Here is a 19,022-nt window from a genome sequence, read left to right on the forward strand (position 1 = left end):
GAGCTGCTGAAATACTTTGCTTAGTCGAATACTTTCATAGCATATAAATAACTCAACTTTTGTGAATCACAACAAAATCGCTTCACAGCGTAGTCGAAGAACTACTAAGAAAATATCAAACAGAAATCATGAAGAATAACACTCAGTTCAAGACAAAACTAGAGAAAACTACAACTGTTTCAGTTTCCCAACGATTCAAATTCTGATTAGCGTATTTATATAATACATATAAACAACTAACAAAACTTGGTGTCTCTTCGGTGGAACCTCCTATCTCAATCCTTGCTCCTGCCACTCATAAACGTAACTTGACATATAATTACTTCAGCCACATACAAACGAAACTTGACAAATGATGACTTTTACTGACAGGCTAACAAGAGTCGGGCTAATACTTCTTTAACTGCTACTTCAAGCATAATATAACATACCCACCTCAAATACAAAATCTTTGACTTCATCTACAGGAGTAAGACGGGGGACTCAAAGATAATATCGGTTCTTACTGGAACCTGAACTATAAAACGACATAAACCCAGGCTGGGTCTGGCTTAACAAAACTCATACTTTATATATAGAACCCCTGGCTTATTCCATGGGAGCAAGTGGGAGAGTCTAAGACAAAGTCGATTTTTTACGGAGCACTGGACTGCAAAAACTCATACTCCAAGTGTAGAATCACTAATTTTATCTTCAAAGCAAGCCGGAGATGTCTAATTTAAATCGGTTCTTACTGAACCCTGAACTATAGGCCTGGCTGTGTCTGGCTAACCAAAACACATACTTTAAAACTATAATTATTGGCTTAATCCAGGGGAGCAAGTCGGAGATGTCTAAGACAACAAGACATTGGTCTGTAGCACGGCATGAAATGAGGGTAGGTCTAGCTTGATAAAAACTCTAGTAGATCGTAGTTACCAGTGTAAGTAGAAAAAATACCATTACACCTGTTGTGTCTGTACTCAAGCTTATTTAAAACCAGGAAGAAGCTTTTGAGTTAAATTTATATTTGCTCTTCCTTGCACCTAAACTACTTGTTGTCCATGTGTTATTCTTGTTAAACTATTTGTTTTTTTCCAGATATAGCTTTCAGGATCTGAGAAATTTATTATCATTTGTTATCTCTGCTATAACAGTGAAGAAATGATCTCAAATGCTTTGAAGTCGCTTTGTCCCTAGTCCTCTCCAAAGACATAGAATGTTTTTAGTGAATTTCAATGGATTTTTATTCTTCGTAAATCTGACCTAAAGTTCTTATTAGAGTTCATGCCCTTCCTTTGTAGGTAATCACACTCAAAACTAAATATTTTGCATAAGCGATAAAGTGCAATCATCATCTTTAATGGCGCAACGATACTAGCTGTATCTTGACCTCCCTGATAAAGTGCAACTATAAACGGAAGTAAATTCATAAAAATGGTATTAATTATTTTTCCTAATACCTCAAGAAGATGCAAAGTTATATTTTTAAACATAACTATTAATTATATTAACTATGAGTATTTCATTTCTTAATAATCAGTACAACTGATAAAAAATATAATGAGCACACATAGTAACATTATTTAGCTTAACAGTTCTGTTAGCAATTCTGTTAGCTTAACAGTTCTGTTAATAACTGCATGCACGATTAATAGGCGCGAAAATAATAGCTGCTATATAATTATTAATATTTTATTTTATTTACAATGAAAATTTTATTAAAAAACCTGGAATTTTTTGCAATTGTGATACATTTTATTGTTATAATAAATATGTAAAATATATAATAATAATTATATTATTTATATATGTATATTCATTATATATCGAACTTTATTAAACTTCACACAAAAGCTTTACATTATTTGGAAATATTTTATATTTTCTTACTAACGAAGTTTAATTATTCATGCGCTCAATTGGTTAAACTAGAAATTAATCTCAAACTGTTATCAGCGCTTATCTTATCAGTGTAATAATTTAGTCTATACCGTATCGAGGCAGCAAATACTAACAGGTGAGTAAGCTGGACTAGTATTTAACAAGATTTGAATGGAAACGTGCGGGCACTACGAAAAACGAGTAAATTTTTAAAAAAATATTTAGAAAAGATATTTTTTGAGTTCAGAACTACTTGAGTCATTCTTTATATATTAAAATGTGATTTTCCAGTTGATAAATTTGGTATCAATATTAAAAGTTAAAATTATAGAAAAATAATAAAATTGATTATAAGTTAAAATATCCAAATATAAAACTGAAGACGTAATTTCAGACCGGGAACAATGCGATTTGCGTGCAATTCGCTTTGATTGATAAGAAATTTTCCGTTTCGATTGCACTTTCAAAATACATTGAAAGGTAAACTTACTGCCAAGTGTAAAAATTAATAAACATAATCTTAGCAATAAACTTATCAGCTAAACTAAAAATAAAAATAATAAAAAAAACTACAAATGTGTAATTAATGATGTCATCAAATGATTAAAATATTTATATAAAATATTTACTATCTGCAAGAGCTTTTAACTTTGAAAAATAGTTTTCAAAATATATATTGCCCCCTCCCATTTTTAATGTTCGCTTTTTAAATAGATACTGCCAAGTGCTACCAAATTGTTATCTATATTATATACACATTAAAATGTAAATAGTTTGAGTAATTTGAGGTTATTTGGACTATAAAAGTAGCTTCTAGAAATACGTATAAAAATACTTCTGAATATTGATACAGAGTATCTCAAAAACTAACAGAAAAAAATTATTTGTATATCAACGAATTTATTTATAATAAAAAGATTACTTGAAATAGAGTAGAGAGGTTTCGAATAGTAGTGAATTGGAACAACAAAATTATTATTTGTTTTTTTATTAATTAAATTTTGCTGCTTTAGAGTATTAGCAAATACCCATCATCAAAGGTTTTGGAATTATTTCTCATATTTAATAATTTGTAAATAGTTTTTAAGATTGCAAATAAAAAGGGTTGAACCCTACCAGATTTTTTAGCTCAGAGGCAGTGAGCTTTGTTATATTTGTCTCTTTTTTAATTCTCGACTTATCATATATATTTTATCAATCAATATTGCTTGGAATAGCCAATGGAAAAATTTACGTAGGCGATGTCCATTTACCAATAATATCAATTGCTCAACAGTAATGCAATAGGACCTTTATAGTGCTTATAGTTTATAATCTTTATCACTAGATCATATGTTTTCTTTACCATATTTCGAGTAGTTCCCTGACTTCGACGTAATAGTCACTTTACACAATTAAAGAGTAAAATTAGTAAAAACGATTCCGTGACTTAATTCAAGCATGACCGTAGCATGAAGTGATGAATAATATCAGAAACCATTCAGCTGGTAATGGATGATGTCAATATGACTATGTAGCCCACTTTATCTTTGTTTAATTAGAAATAGACTCAGAAATAGTTGGAAAAAAGTTGAAAGCAAGGCAGAGAATGGGAAGAACAGAGAAATAAACCAAAACATTTGTTGGAATATATGAAGTTTATTATATTCCCGGTAATAAACCAATAGAACCTCTAACTTTTTGCTTTTGTTTAGAAACAGAAGGAGAAAAAGTGAGAAGAAGGAAAGAGAATGAAATTATAAATCTAGAATTTGAATAAAAATATGTTATGTTGTTTCTACTCTCAGTAAAAGTTATCTCTTTCAGAATCCTTCAGAGTTTCACTTGATGGCTTACCTTGTGATATCACGCTTAGTTATGCTTTGATTGGATATTCTCTGGAATAATTCATTATGTTTAATATGAGGCTTTCAACAGGAAATATTTAATATTATTTCAATATAATATACATTAAGACCGAAAAGTTTTCGGAAATTCTCATTTAAAATTCGCGCGCTGTATATTTTTCGATATTTTAAGTTTATGTAGTTTGGCAGCACTGTCCTTAATTACTATGCCAAAAATGAGCGCGATCTGTCAGACAGTTCGTTTACGGCAGCTGTTGAAACCAGTTCACCTCAGTAGGGCGTTGCGAAAAAAACAATGGAAAAAAATATTGAACAAAGAGTTTGCATCAAATTTTGTGTTTCGAACGAAATTTCGTGTGCAGAATCGTTGCGAATGCTACAAAAGGCTTATGGGGAATCAGTTTTATCGAAAACTCAAGTTTATGAGTGGTACAAAGCCTTCCAGGACGGTCGTACGACCGTCGAAGACATTTCGCAACGCACTACTGAGGTGAACTGGTTTCAACAGCTGCCGTAAACGAACTGTCTGACAGATCGAGCTCATTTTTGGCATAGTAATTAAGGACAGTGCTGCCAAACTACATAAACTTAAAATATCGAAAAATATACAGCGCGCGAATTTTAAATGAGAATTTCCGAAAACTTTTCAGTCTTAATGTAAAGTAATCAAAATTAGATTGATAAGTTAAAGTAGTAAAAATTATATATTCCCTTTCTTTTTTCCTGCAACTCGTCGATATTTTCTTTATTTCCGATACTTTATTCATTTGGCTTTTTACTGCTTCTGTCATTACCATAGTTTTTATGTTTGACGTAGTATGTGTATGCATTTATGTGCAGGTATGAATGTAAGTAAATATCAAGTTCGCTGAAAAGTAAATTAATTGTTTTTAAAATATTTATATTTATTATTAATGTTAAAAACAACAACATAGAAGTAAGCGCTAATTAATTTGTTTATTTATAAATAATTATTTATATTTTTTTTTCTAGAAGTCATGTTCAATATTTAATATAGCTAAATCAATTAATCAGCTTTAACATTTCTTGGTAACATTTGCAAGGGCGCTAATCGCTCCATATCAGTTTTAATTCAATATCTAATTTTTGTTGTGACAAAATATTTTCCGGTAACCAAAAAGCATAGACTTTCTTCTTCGTATTTACAAAAAAAAAAAAAAAATTATTTAACAAAACCCATGGCATTTGGAAAATGAGTAACATTGACAGTTGTGCTTGATTCATGCTTCAGAACTTTCTTCTTCTTCTTTTTTTAATAAAATTTATTTACGAAATATACGCAAATTATGATAGAAAAGCTTATCAGTGATATTGTTGGTTTAATTGATAATTAATATGAAAAATGTTTGTAAATAATTATTTGGTTAATTTTGTGTAATACAGAGTTCGAAATACTTATAGAAAAAAAATAATTTAATAAAATTTGTGCAAATAACAAATTCATTTTCTTATTATTTAACTGAAAATATTTTTTCAGAAATTTTCTATATAAATTTTTTGAGAAATTTATATGCTTCTATTTTTTAGTGCTGTTAGCTTGCACTTTCTTTTGAACTTATTTTCTCATATATATTTCTACTTAATTTGATTTCTTTCATTTAACATGTTGCATTGTGATCCACGCTGTTCATTAGCACTTTGTTTATTTTATGCAGTTCAATTTAGAGAAGAATCCCGGAATGAGGTTCCAGCGCTTGTGAAGCAATAGAAATGTCTCTGTATAAAAATTTTTCGGAGATAATAAGTATTCCACCTATGAAGTATGTATAGTCCTTGTATGGTTTTGTTAATAGTAATGTGTTGATATATTTATAGGAAATTCTGTGTTAAGTATCTTGTAGAAGGAATGATCTGAGGAAGTGTTCTATAAAGTAAGTTTGTATTTATTGCTAATCTACTGTTAATGATTGGAAATATAGAAGTTATTACCATTAGTTCGAGTTAAGTAAACCTCTGTCGAACTCTTTAGATATATGTATTATCTTTATTAGTGATCAAAAGTACGCCATTGTACAATTACTGGAGTTTTAGTTAAATATTTTATATGGGATATAGTGGTTTTGTTTTACAAAAGTAGCATATAATCACCCATATAGTATGCATATAGCTTTCAGCTAATCTTTTGAGTACTGGAATATGCAGCACATATACATAATATTGTATGTCATAACCTCTTTTTATATCAACTCTTTAATATTTTCGTATTGCTCCCGTGATTTCCATAGCAACGGCTGAGTTGAAAATTTATATCAAAAAAACTCCATATTTCTCAACAATTAATATTAGCAACAAAACGATTTAGTTGAAAGATATCACTTCTGACTTCATTACAGAGATCGTTATAAGTTATTGCAACTTGGATGTTACCTATTACTCTGAACTGATTACCTAGTTTAAAAATTATGAAGCTACGTGACTCTCTATTAAGCTCAATTAATGCTTACTCTGTCAGAAACGGATCAGTTACAAGTTTACTAGGTCACTTGTTAAAGAATTATGATAGTATAATGGAAATACTAGCTATAGATTTTTATTACCTTGTTACCTGATATAATATTTCTATTATTTTATATATAATATACCATATCGTTTCATTTGACATTGCATTATCCAACGACTGCGCAATCCAGTTTGAATGTATAGTCTTAAAAAAATTCTATGAATGATTAGAAAACAAATAAATTTATAATAATATTTTCTGTAAAAAGACTTTAGAAGCTTTAACGGAGCCATTTATTTTCTTGTATTTTCATATATATAAATGCAAGTATGCAAGTATTATCTTTCATACTAAACAATCTACCAAATAAATACCCAGTACTGGTATCAGTAAAGTGAATGAACACATACACTAACCCTTCCGCTTTCACAAAATAATTGATAACAAAAGATTATGTCGATAAGTTTTTTGTTTATTTAACAAAAACAAAAAAACAAAAAAAAAACATTTTGTGTATATATAAATAAATTATTATATATAACTTATGTGTATCTGAATACATCTTCGTAAAAAAATTTAACCCACATTCACGCATATTCCGAAGTTCTCTTATCAAGCCGTGATATATTGTAGATGTGTTTGAAAATATTTACCGATGGATGATAATTAGTTAAATCCAATAATTCGACTATTCCAATAATAAATTTATTTATAACAAAGTGAATAAATATAAAAAAAACTTTTTTAAAATTATTAGAAGTAATTTACAATGAAAACATTCAATTAAACAATATAACATCTAATAAAAAGTAAGGGAAAACTTGTAAATAATAATTATTATTTATATGAGAAACTCTCAGAACTTAAATACACGCTTATCTTACAAAGATAAGTATTTTCACTTTTATTATATATGTTATTATATTATGTATTAACTTATGATATATTTGAATTATGATAATAATTTTAATATAATACTTCTCTCTTTTAATATATAATACCGAAACCTTTTAGTTACACATCTTTAGTTCCTTTGGACCTCAGCTTTAAAATTTATAAAGCAAAATAATAATCAAACAGTAGTGAATTGCAACAACACATTTTTTTATTATTTTTAATTAATTTGATATATGGCTGACCATATAGCTGTTCCGAATATTGCGAACAAGCCGTCATCAGTGTCTTGGAATACGGCTTTGGGTCAGTTGGCTAATAAACACTCACTCTTAGCTTTAAATCTAACAGGTTAAGAGTTCAACCTTTGGTATTTGCCATCTCAGAAAGTTATTTACAAATAACTGAATATAATAAATAGTTCCAAGACCACTGATGATGGGTATTTGGCAATGCTCTATATTGCAGCTCTATGGTTAGCCAAAAATTAAATTAATTAAAACAATGTAAAAAGAACTTTTGTTGTTGTAGTTCACTACTTTTCGAAACCTCTCCATTAATTAAATATAAAAAAAAAGTCGTTGTTGTTGCAATTCACTACTCTTCGATAAAAACCACTCTACTGAAATATTAAGAATTTAGTTTATTTCATCAAAACGAGTGTTGAAAATCAATTAAATAGCAAAATAATTATTAAACGATAAGGTCAACTATTTTTTTTCCTTTTTAAAAATAATTTAATACAATAACTTTTCAATCTATATCCTTTTTTCTTTCAGTATTTTTATGATTAATCAGTCATACCATTTTCGCTTTAATCGATTCCTCACCAACGATGAGGTCGCAACAGAACAAATTTTTATATAAAATTCTCATTCTTATCATCACTGCAACATCACTCTCTACGGTTGCTGCCGTCAACTGTCCGCAGAAGTGTAGGTGTTCCTGGGTGCTGGATAGCTTAGAAGTAAATTGTGCACATCAACAGTTATCGGAGTACCCCAACTTCAGTGATCTGCCCATACAGCATTTGGACTTATCACATAATCTTTTTGTGGAATTTCCAACATATTTAGCCGATATCGAATCACTCATTTCATTAGATTTGTCCAACAATAACATATCATATTTATATACGGATGCACTTGTTGGCTTCTCATCACTACGTACGCTCATCTTGGCTAATAACAGCATTAACAGTTGGGAGGACATAAACCCAAATGAAGTTTTTCTGAATGCAATTAGTCTAAAACGATTAAGTTTAAGTGGAAATCTTCTGTACACTTTCACAGCAGATGATGAGCTGTACACACTTGCCAGCGAATCAATTAATGTACTTGAGTTAGAGAAATGTGGTATAACAGATGTCAACGGTGACATACTCGTCAATAGTTTACCAAATCTTGAGCGTTTGGGTTTATCTCATAATTCCATAAACTCGATTCCCACATTACCATCGCGAAGTTTGCGCAAATTGGAGTTGAACAACTGCAATGTGCAGCAAATCAGTTCCAACTTACTCCGTGGCTTACCCAATCTAGAGAAGCTACATTTATCAGGCAATACAGCCATTCAGTTGGATGACATCACATCAGATTCCATAACAGAGATCGATATTAGCTATTGTAACTTAGATATTGTTAATTTGAACGGATTACCTAGTTTAAAAATTGTGAAGCTACGTGGCAATCTATTAAAATCGATCAATGCCAAGTCTTTCGCCAACAGTACACAATTGGAAATGATAGATCTCTCCAAGAACAATCTACGTCTTATCGAAAATGACACTTTTTCCAAATTGAAACATTTAACGGCACTCGATTTGTCTTACAATGAAATAGCACGATTGGATCGCAATCTATTCCGCAGCAACGATATTCTAACTACATTAAACCTCAGCCGAAATGTTATCGAAAGACTAACGAAACTCATTTCGAACTCTTTGCGAGACATCAACTTGAGTTGGTGCGAAATACACGCAATCGAAACTACAGCGCTTTCTGGTTTAACTACGATACAACGCTTGGACTTATCCAATAATCTCCTTAGGGATTTTCCAGGTGGCATGCGTTCCGAAACTTTACAACGACTTAATTTAAGCAACTGCAGGTGAGTTCTCTTAAGATAATATACATCATTTAAGTAATGTTTGGTTTCCTCTTTCCCTCCATAGATTATCTGCAATACGCAACAGTACTTTCCGTGACTTTCCGGAGTTGGCATCACTGCACTTAAATGGCAACCGTTTTACCAATCCCTTTTCAGCGAAATATTTTCGTTCAAATAAATATTTGGATGCAATTTGGGTGGGCGATAATCCCTGGATTTGCAACTGTCATGACACTGAATTTATGGACTTTTATGATTACCTAGTAACGAAACCACAGAAGGTATCCCTTCTTCATTCAGGGCTTTATTTTAAAGAAATTAATAAAGTATATTTTTTTAGTTACAAGATAAAATAAGTCTACGCTGTGCATCTCCTTCAGTGTTGTATGGTCAGACCTGGGAAATGTCCTGTGCCAATGTTTGGCTGCCAAGACAACGCAACAGCAGTGCCGAGAAGGTTTGGACTACCATTTTAACGAGTATTATGGTTATTGGTGTATTGATATTTTGTTTCACTTGTTTTACGAAATACATGAGGAAACGCAAAGAAGAGAATGACGTCAACGAATACCGCCAAAACCAAGAGGAAATGATGGAAATGTAAGGAAATATTCAATTTAATTTTTATATTTATGATAATTGCTTTAATAACTTCACCTTAGACGTCGTCTCAACCAACGCATACTAAGTGAAGAGGCTTCATCGACTGCAGCAAGTCTCCGCACATCAAATCTGCCTTCTTATGAAGATGCGCTTCTCATGCCAAAGCCGGAACGTCCAATCAAATCTATGTGGGACTTGACAGCTGCGAGTAGATCACGCAGAAAACTACATCGTACACCAACTGATCCTGAAGGTGATCCCGAAGATAGCGATCTTCTTTTAGACAACAGACAACGTTTTCGTAGCGAAGAAATGCTCTCTAATCGTGCTAAAGAACGTACAGCACAAATTGAACCATTTCGACGTACTGGCCGTATTGAGCACAATCCTTCCGGTAGTCGTCGTTTTAGCATAGAAGACTCACGCTTCCCAGCTGCTCATCTAAAATCACAAAATCTGCAGTCAGCAGAGAAAATCGGTAATTTCCATGGTTATGATTATAGTCCATATACCAAAAGAAAACCGAAAATTGCCGAAATTCCACCTTTTAAACGTGCTACGCTCTTAGCAGATAGTGTTGAATTTTTAACTGATCCTGAATTTGACGTAAATAGTAAACCTGGTAGTCCATTCGCACGCCGTAAACCCAAGCCATCCGTTTCATCTATTGGTGATGACTGCAACGTGAATATATATGCCAATAGCAGTGCTATAATGCTTGCGCCAGCCATAGAAAACTACTTCGCACAAAAATCCAATTCGAATTCGCCTGAAGGAAGCGATTTTCATGTTGTTGTCGAGCCCGATATGACCTCTCTGGCAGAAGCAAATAGTTCGTCTTCTTCGATGTTGGAGGGTGAGCGAGATTTGGAGAGGAGCAAAAGGAAAAAATTGAAAAATTCTAGTAGTAGACGTGCAAGTGGCAATTTTAATGCAGCAGCAGCAGCTGCTGATGGTGATACTTCCTCCTCAGACAGAGAGCCAATGGTGATTGTGCACAAGCCAATGCGAGAGACTTTATTCTAAATTAATTTAAAAAATATAATTAACCAAACTGCTTTAAAAAGTTTAAGTTTATTTGTAAGATTTTAAATACATTTACAAATTAAGTTAGAATTAAACTAAGTCACATGTATAATCGTTATTATTAAAATATTTTATTTATAAAGACATTGTTTAGTCTGCTTTCAAACGATAGTACTTATCGTCATATCCATGAAAATAAGGTAAGCTGCGGTACCTTAGAAGTACCGTAGACTTACCGCTTAAATATAGGTTATAATAAACGGCTAGCTTTAAGAATCCACTGGGTTAATTGATATTACGACAAGCAGGTATAACTGAAGAATTTTAATGGAGGCTTACTGCCAGCCGTTAGTCTAGAAATTGTACGAAGCATCAGTTTTTCCAACAGATGTTATTTCGCGCTAAGTATGCAGTTAAGAAATAAAGCCTTTTCTCGACTAAAAAAATCAAACTCCACGAGTCTCTTATCATGTCTTGCTGTATGACGCACAACCTTCTCACTACCAACTGTGATTGGAAGACACTAGGAGTATTCGAGAGAAAAACTTTGGTTACTTACTGCATAGATTAGAAGGCATGATGATCTGTACAAGCTATACCGTGACATTGACATAGTTAAGCGCATAAAAATTCAGCAACTTCGCTGACTTGCTCATGTCGTACAAATGGAAGAAACTGCTCCGGCTTATGAAGTGTTTAAATCGGTAATGGCTAGTAGAAAACACTGATGACACTGGGTCATACCAACCGATGGCAGTAAACCACTGATCGAATTGACTGGCGGAAGATACTAACCACAACCAAGGTCGACTTACATTTGTAATGACCAACTAAGTGATAGTAAGTAACTACCATAATTAATAGATCGTACCCACAGTATATATTTTTTGCAGGTCATGCGTTCTGGTTGCACTTAATAACAATTTTGTAGTACAGTACAGTACAGCTAAAAACCGTTCATCTTATTAATTGTCTTCGATAAATATTTCTGTGTGTTCACAATAGATACTAAAGCTCTTGTCCCTCAAAGCATAGCATTTACTGTATAGATGGCATTACATCCTCTAAAATTACGGTATTTACAAAAGTTAACCATTTAACATCATATACGATATTTGTACTATAGATAAGTTTACATTAATATTACATCGGCAGATGGCAGCACAACCATTAAAGTTCGGTAAATAAGCTTGTAGATACATGTCTTTGCTAACACTACTTGTGGTCGTATGTGAATATTGTGAATTATAAAATAACTAATTCACAATAGGCATTATGTAAATTGTAGACACAAACCAACATTTATGAAGCATATTTTAAACATAGATGGCGCTCAAGAATTTTTTGTTATTTACAATAATAAAAACATTTTACTCTTTACTCGTTCGAAAAGCTTTAAACTTTAGTTTTAATTTTTGTTCTTAATGTACTAAGACTCTCTACATTGTTTTCTATTGTAAATTCATTTCAATGGGTACTGCTCTAACTGCTGTTTTGATTTCAATAAGACCATACCACTGTAGGTAATTCAACATCATTATTATATAGTATCTATATATAAAATATATAAACAGGAATATGGAATTCATTATTTTGACGTACCTTCAGTTCATTCTTAGATCACTCTTATTTATTTATACAATTTATTCAAAATCATATAGATATTTTGGTTATAAAATATTACTTTCAGTTGGTCATATTTATTTTTTAATCACTTAATTATTTTAATTTGTTCAATGATAGCAAAATGTTAGTGATTAAATCCGCGCTTTTATTGTAGTCCATGATGTTTGTATCATCAGTAAATAAAGATAGTGGGATTTTTCCGCAATTGGAAGGTGGACTGTGTATAAATTGTATTAGATTGGAGTTAAAGGGGAGCTCTGTGATAGTCTCTATTATTAAAGAAACTACTGATGAGCTTGACTAGTCTATTTGGTAGCCTATAATTACTTAACTTGATGATAAGTCTAGCGCGTCACACTTTATTAAAGGCTTTAGCAATGTCCAGCATTTCCATTTTTATTGACTTTCACTCACTTCAACTCTTTTGTGTCTTTATTGTAGACTTTGGTAATCTCAAACAACATCATCATTACCGTTGACTTTCTCTCTCTCCCCATGCTCTTTGTACCATTTGCTAGATCCCTTCTGTTTATAAGTCAACCCAGTAGTTTGCCATGAGCTCAAATTGCTTAACCCTCTCTGAGATTAAGCCTTCTTAATTGACTGATTCTTTTCAACTAATTAGCTATGTAGTACTTTAGTGTATTCAAAATAAAATATATGTATATACTATTTGGCACTGGATTTGGTGTATAGTTTTTGTTAGTGTAAGTAATGTAAGAAATTTACAACTTTAAGTCTAGCTACCGTATAATATAATGAAAACAATAACTGAGAATAGTTGACTCTTCTATTATTAGGTCTTGACAAAAAATTTACAACTTCAAGTCTCGTTACCTTGAAAAATAATCCATATAATATAGTGAAAACAATAACTGAGAATAGTTGACTCTTCTGATATTGAATCTTGTCAAATCGGCGTATCAAGGAAGTCCCGGTAAGAACATAGCCCACAAAACTCTTTCTTTCTCTATGCATTTCTTTTATAGTTCGTTCCCATCTTTAATCATAATATAAAGATTAATAATTTATTATAACTGTGCCATATACATAAACACATGTTAGTATATCTTTACAAAAACTTGATTAAAAAACATTTTATATAAAATTTTAATTATTTTTATTTATTTATAATTCATCTCTTTTAGCAGAATATAATACATAAACAACAAATGTAAATTATAACTACAATTATAGGATATTCCATTGAAGTATTTCAAGCGAAAAACAGAAAATAAAATAAAATGAAATAAGTCAATTTTTATTATTAAAAATATTAAAATTAATAAAATTAATAAAAGTATTAAAAGTATTTGAAAAGGCAGCTTATAATTTATTAAAAAATTTTTTTCAGTTAGAATTTTATTTGAATAAAAATATTTCACTGAGGAAAATAAAAGAAATTATATATAATTAATTAGAGTTCGTATTTTCTAATAAAAAGAAAAACAATGACTTTGGTATTAAACTAAAATTAAATAATTTAAATTATTGATTAACACATAAAGTTGTCTTATGCGAAGTGAAAACTAAACAAAATATACATTTTCCTTCCTTTTCTTCCTCTCGATGTTTGCTATTGTTTTCTCTTTCTATAATTATAAGTAAAATTTATAATAATTGTTTTCCTAAGTATATATTTGCTTTAATTTATAACTAAAATACTTAAATAATTATGCAAACATTCTATTAAAAATTATAAAAATTACATTTTGCATTAAAATACATTTTAAACACATATTTTACATATATAAAAATGTTTTTACTTTTTTTCTATTATTTTTTAAACCTATCACAATGTTGTTTTCTTTATATATTTACTTAGTGTTGTTTCAATTTTATAAAAAAAAATTTCTTTTATAATAAAATTTAATAAAAATATTTGCAAATTTTATATATTAATTTTATTTTTTAATTTTATTTTTTTATATTATTTTTTAATTTTATTTTTTAATATTATTTTTTAATTTTATTTTTTAATATTATTTTTTAATTTTTTTTTATATTATTTATTATTATTTATTAGTTATTATTATTTATTTATTATTTATTATTAATCAACATTAATTATATTTGTTAATGTTTTAATTCTTTAATATTTTAATATTTTAATTTTAGTAAGTTACTTTTTCCATATTTATTTAAGAACATATAGATTTTTTTCATTATAAAATTTTGCTTCTTAACGTATACACAAGTCAACAAATCACTTGGTCAAATTTAGTTTAATTACTTAATTATTTTAATTATGTTAATTATTTTTATTTTGTTCAAAACGCATGTTAATTTATGGAAAATGAACAAAATTAATTTTCGAACCTGTCGTTAATTGTCTAAGGCACATTTAATTGGCACTCATCGAAACTGAGAGCTTGAATGGAGTTGAAGTTGAAAGTAGTTAATTAACGCTCATATCCTTTCGTCTTGATGGTAGGATGAAGACATCTTTTGGTATAGGAACTTTGACTTTAAGGAGTTCAAGTAAATTTGTTGAATTTATAAATTTATTGCATAGAAAGTAGAGCGCTAATAGTTAGAAAATTTGTTAATTGTAAGTAACGTTAAACGTATATTTTTACATAGGTACTCTTCCTCCCCGCCATTACAACATTAATCAAGTTAATTGTTTAATTAAAGAGCGTAAAAAAATATGAATCCAAAAATAGTATAGCAAAAAAAAATTAAATTTTTTTTGTTTTTCGGTATTTTAAGCACCCTTCACTTCATTCATCAAATCTTCCTAATGGTCTACATGCCCATTTACGACACCGCCCACATGTACCGCGGGCATCACTGAATCTGTTACGGGAGTTGTTACAAAATCGCCTGCATTCGATTTACTGCGTGTCACTAACATCGGAGTTTTAGGTTTAGGCGTTTCAGTCAGTTTTATCTTAACACGTCCCGTTTCGGGTGAGTAGACGGGTGAGTAACGTCCAGATTTGGGTGATGAGGGCAGATATGCATCGTCAACATTATTATTATTATTATTGTTATTGTTTTCATTGGCTGGATATTGTGCGTATTTGGAAGCGCGTGGCGATTTCGGTGTGGGATAACGCGGTGTTATTGGATAATATTGATGTGGCGCATTTTCGTTCAGTGGTTCGTTGATTTTCGGTATAATTTCTTCATCGGCTGGTGATGTTGTTCCATTTGTATTGCCATTTCCATTGAGCAGTGGTTGTTGTGTGTGTCCATCTTTAACATCATTCGAATCGTAGGGTTTTTTATCTGCACCATTTATTGGTTTCGCCATATCGGATTTGGATTTTTCACCAATTAAAGGCATTTGTTCGTTACCGTTTCGTTGCAAAGGTTTGCCAAGATTCTTCTTGTCCATATCTAGCAATTCTGTTTGTCGTGGATTTTCTGGGTCATTTGCGTTATTCTTGTTTTTACAGCGCTTGATGCCCACAAATAGGAAGAGTCCAACAACTATGAGTACAATTACGCCTAATAAGAAGTAAGTAGCATTATTGTCATCCTGTGCGCCTACTTCTGCACGTTCTATATTTTCAGACTTTGTTTCTGTATCAATTCCATCATCAATTATTGCGGCATCAGAGTTAGCTTCAGGTGCTGCTTCTTCTGCGTGATATATAGCAGGTACAATGATTTCCTCATCTACTCCATCATTAGTTTTATCATCGTTATCTTCAGCACCATCAAATATGCCCATACCGGCGCCAAATATATCTGGAGATTGTGTTGGTTCTACTTGTGGCTCCTCTATCGGTTTATTATCAAAGCTATCATCATGGTTGCTGTCATGATCTTTCTCATTACTTGTTGGGTAGTGGAAGTCATGATTAACGAGAGAGTCTCTATCTGAGTGTAGTGCGATAAGAATTCCTGCACCACTACCAGAGCCATCATCTTCATCTACGTCATCAATCATTTCAGTTGTTGCCTCAATTGGATTATTTGTACTCAGTTCGTTTCTTAATGGCATATTCATTTCACCCAAGTCTCCCGAGCCTTCCACATCATTCAACTCATTGGATTTATTTGATGTGGGCTTCTTTTCAATTGGCATGTATGCTTTACCCAATTCATCTTCTTCCTCTTCATCGCCCGACCCTTCCATTGGTTGATCGCCCATCATTAACTCGTTCTCATCTTGATCTGCATTCCAACCTTGTTTTTCTTGCTCACAAATGTGTGCCTGCTTTACTTGCAACCATGATTGACCCTTCACTTCAACAGGATAACTGCACTTGACTGGATGTTCCATGAAAACATGATGCTGTTGTAACCAATTACGTACCTCTAAGGTTTCACATGAGCAATTTATTTGATTATGGCTTAACTCCAATGTGTGTAAGTTCTTGAAGTTGGTGAACTCAATTGGCAAGTAAGTGATGTCGTTGTGTTGTAAGTTTAAGACCTGCAAATGATGTGGCAGCTTTAAAAGCTTTCCTGAGGTTATGCGATTGCCTTTCAAGTTCAATTTCTTAATACGGCGACCCAAATGGCCGATTTCATGCAATTCGTTGTGCGACAAGTCGATCGAAGTCAAATCGTGTAACTTATCCAAAGAATGCGAGAGACGTGCCAGACGAAGATATGATAAGTCAATGGAATGTATGGGCAGTGTGGTCTGTAGAGGTGCCTTAGTCTTCAGACCATTCAAGCTCTTACATTTCGCATGCAGAAACGTGTGTTGTGTGTTGGGTGGTATCACACATTGGCAGTCTTCGGGGCAGTTGAAATTGTCATCAGCCTGTGTCTCAGCTGAAGTAGTAGAGAAAGTGCAGAGCAGTAGTGCAGCTAAAGCTACGAACACCTTCTGATTCGGACGTAGCATTTCGTTATATGAAACGGAAGGTCGGTGTTCTGTTGAAATAGTTGATGTATTGACGTTTATATTTACAAAATATCAATGCTCTCCTCTTATGATGTGGACGAGTATCAACTGGAAAAATAATCAAAAAAAAATAAAAAATACATTAGTAAATTATATTCAACCTATTTTTCTATTTAATTATATAAACACACATTTTTAAGCGAACCTAAAGCTACAATGGCAAAAGTCTGACTAAGCATAGCCGAAAAAAACTATATGAAGAATTGTTGTAGTGTCGCAATTCTACTCGTGAATAACGTCATACCTTATCGCCCATCGATTATGCACCAAACTTGTGTTGGCAACTTATTCACTTATCAAGTGTCAACTCACTTATCGGTGATAAATTCGATATCTCCCACTTTCGAACACTCGTAATTGATTTTACTTTTCCATTTCAACTTTATTTTCGCACTTTTTTGTGCTTGTGTGTGTGTGTCGCCTCGATTTTGAAGAGCCACTTTTCGCACTAACAATGACATCAGATTTTGTTAATTGTTCTTGTGATTCGGATTCGGATTATTTTTATGCAAAAAAGTAAAACAAACTCTGACGTAAGACTTATGTTAACCGGCTTTAGTGACTCAGTCACACTAAATGCGGCTTAATGATCTACAGTCTACAAACCCACAGATATTTCCATATTTTATTCATTTCTTATGACTTGCAAATGAAATACAATTGATTTCATTGTCTGTCGCTAATGCAATAATTAATTTTTTAAATAATACTTTTAAGCATGAAGAGAGAGGGGATTACTAAATACAATTCGAAAATGAAACAAAGGAATTTGGGAGAATACTGATCACTATCTATTACTTCTCCTAGATATGTAGTGATTTTAACAGTATATATAATATTATTGTTATTTACCTAGTCAAATATATATATATGATATTATTACATCTGAATATGATATTCAGCTTCGTTATACTAATATCGATAAACCAAATGTAATAGTCTCTATTTTCATCATAAATGGGTTTAACTAGTTAGTACTATGTAGGACATTAGATCCTGAGCAATTGTTTCATTGAATAAGTGCGGTAAAAGCGTTATACTTTATAATTTTATAATAATAGAAAAATTAAAATAAATTGTAAGGCTAATTGGTTAAATTGAATATAATAAAATTAGGCAGAAAATAAAATAATATTATATAAAAAACAAAATAATAATAATAAATTAAATAATATTATACAAAGCTTAAATAAATTAAATTAAATTAAATAAAAAAATATAAATTAATATAAAATAAAACACAATCAAATAATGTAAAATAAATTTAAAAAAAATTATAATTATAATTATAATAATTATATATTATAATTATAAAGTACATTATTTTAAAATATGATATTGTAATATAATAGCCTCCTTGTGTATGAAATAAAATAAAATAAAGAAAAATTAAGTAAATTAGAAATAAAATAATTATAATATAATGCAATATAAAATAACATTACAAAACAAAATAAAATAACACAAAAAAAAATAAATCTATATTTTTTATATATAATAAAATAAAATAAAATAAAATAAAATTAAATAAAATAGAATATAGCAAATAAAATAAAATAAAATAAAATAATATATGATTAAACATATAATAAAATTAATAAAATAACATAAACTAAAATAAAACAAACTACAATAAATTAATATAATACAAAGTTAAATGTAATTAACTAAACTAAAATAAAATAAAATAAAATAAAATAAAATAAAATAAAATAAAATAAAA

The 19,022-nt window shown here is 30.6% G+C and overlaps 2 protein-coding genes across 3 annotated transcripts; one reads left to right on the forward strand and one right to left on the reverse strand.

Moving 5' to 3' along the window:
- Nucleotides 1-2,136: 2,136 nt before the first annotated feature.
- On the forward strand, nt 2,137-10,956 carry LOC119682125 (the record flags this gene model as incomplete). Of its 2 annotated transcripts, XM_038095492.1 has the most annotated exon segments (6): nt 5,365-5,491; nt 5,547-5,602; nt 7,845-9,174; nt 9,239-9,455; nt 9,515-9,774; nt 9,837-10,956. In XM_038095492.1, coding segments are annotated over 4 exon segments (2,718 nt in total). In that variant the 5' UTR covers nt 5,365-5,491; nt 5,547-5,602; nt 7,845-7,900.
- Nucleotides 10,957-14,586: 3,630 nt separating this feature from the next.
- Nucleotides 14,587-17,343, reverse strand: LOC119679971 (protein windpipe). The gene has a single exon (XM_038092574.1). The coding sequence runs from the start codon at nt 17,237-17,239 to the stop codon at nt 15,170-15,172; it is 2,070 nt and encodes a 689-aa protein (XP_037948502.1). The 5' UTR covers nt 17,240-17,343; the 3' UTR covers nt 14,587-15,169.
- Nucleotides 17,344-19,022: the final 1,679 nt, after the last annotated feature.

The sequence above is a fragment of the Teleopsis dalmanni genome, chromosome 2, assembly GCF_002237135.1.
Source record: "Teleopsis dalmanni isolate 2A chromosome 2, ASM223713v2, whole genome shotgun sequence".
In the NCBI taxonomy this organism is placed as follows: domain Eukaryota; kingdom Metazoa; phylum Arthropoda; class Insecta; order Diptera; family Diopsidae; genus Teleopsis; species Teleopsis dalmanni.

Excerpts from the sequence above, each read along its gene's own strand:
- LOC119679971 (XM_038092574.1), bottom strand. The coding sequence starts at position 17,239 with ATGCTACGTCCGAATCAGAAGGTGTTCGTAGCTTTAGCTGCACTACTG.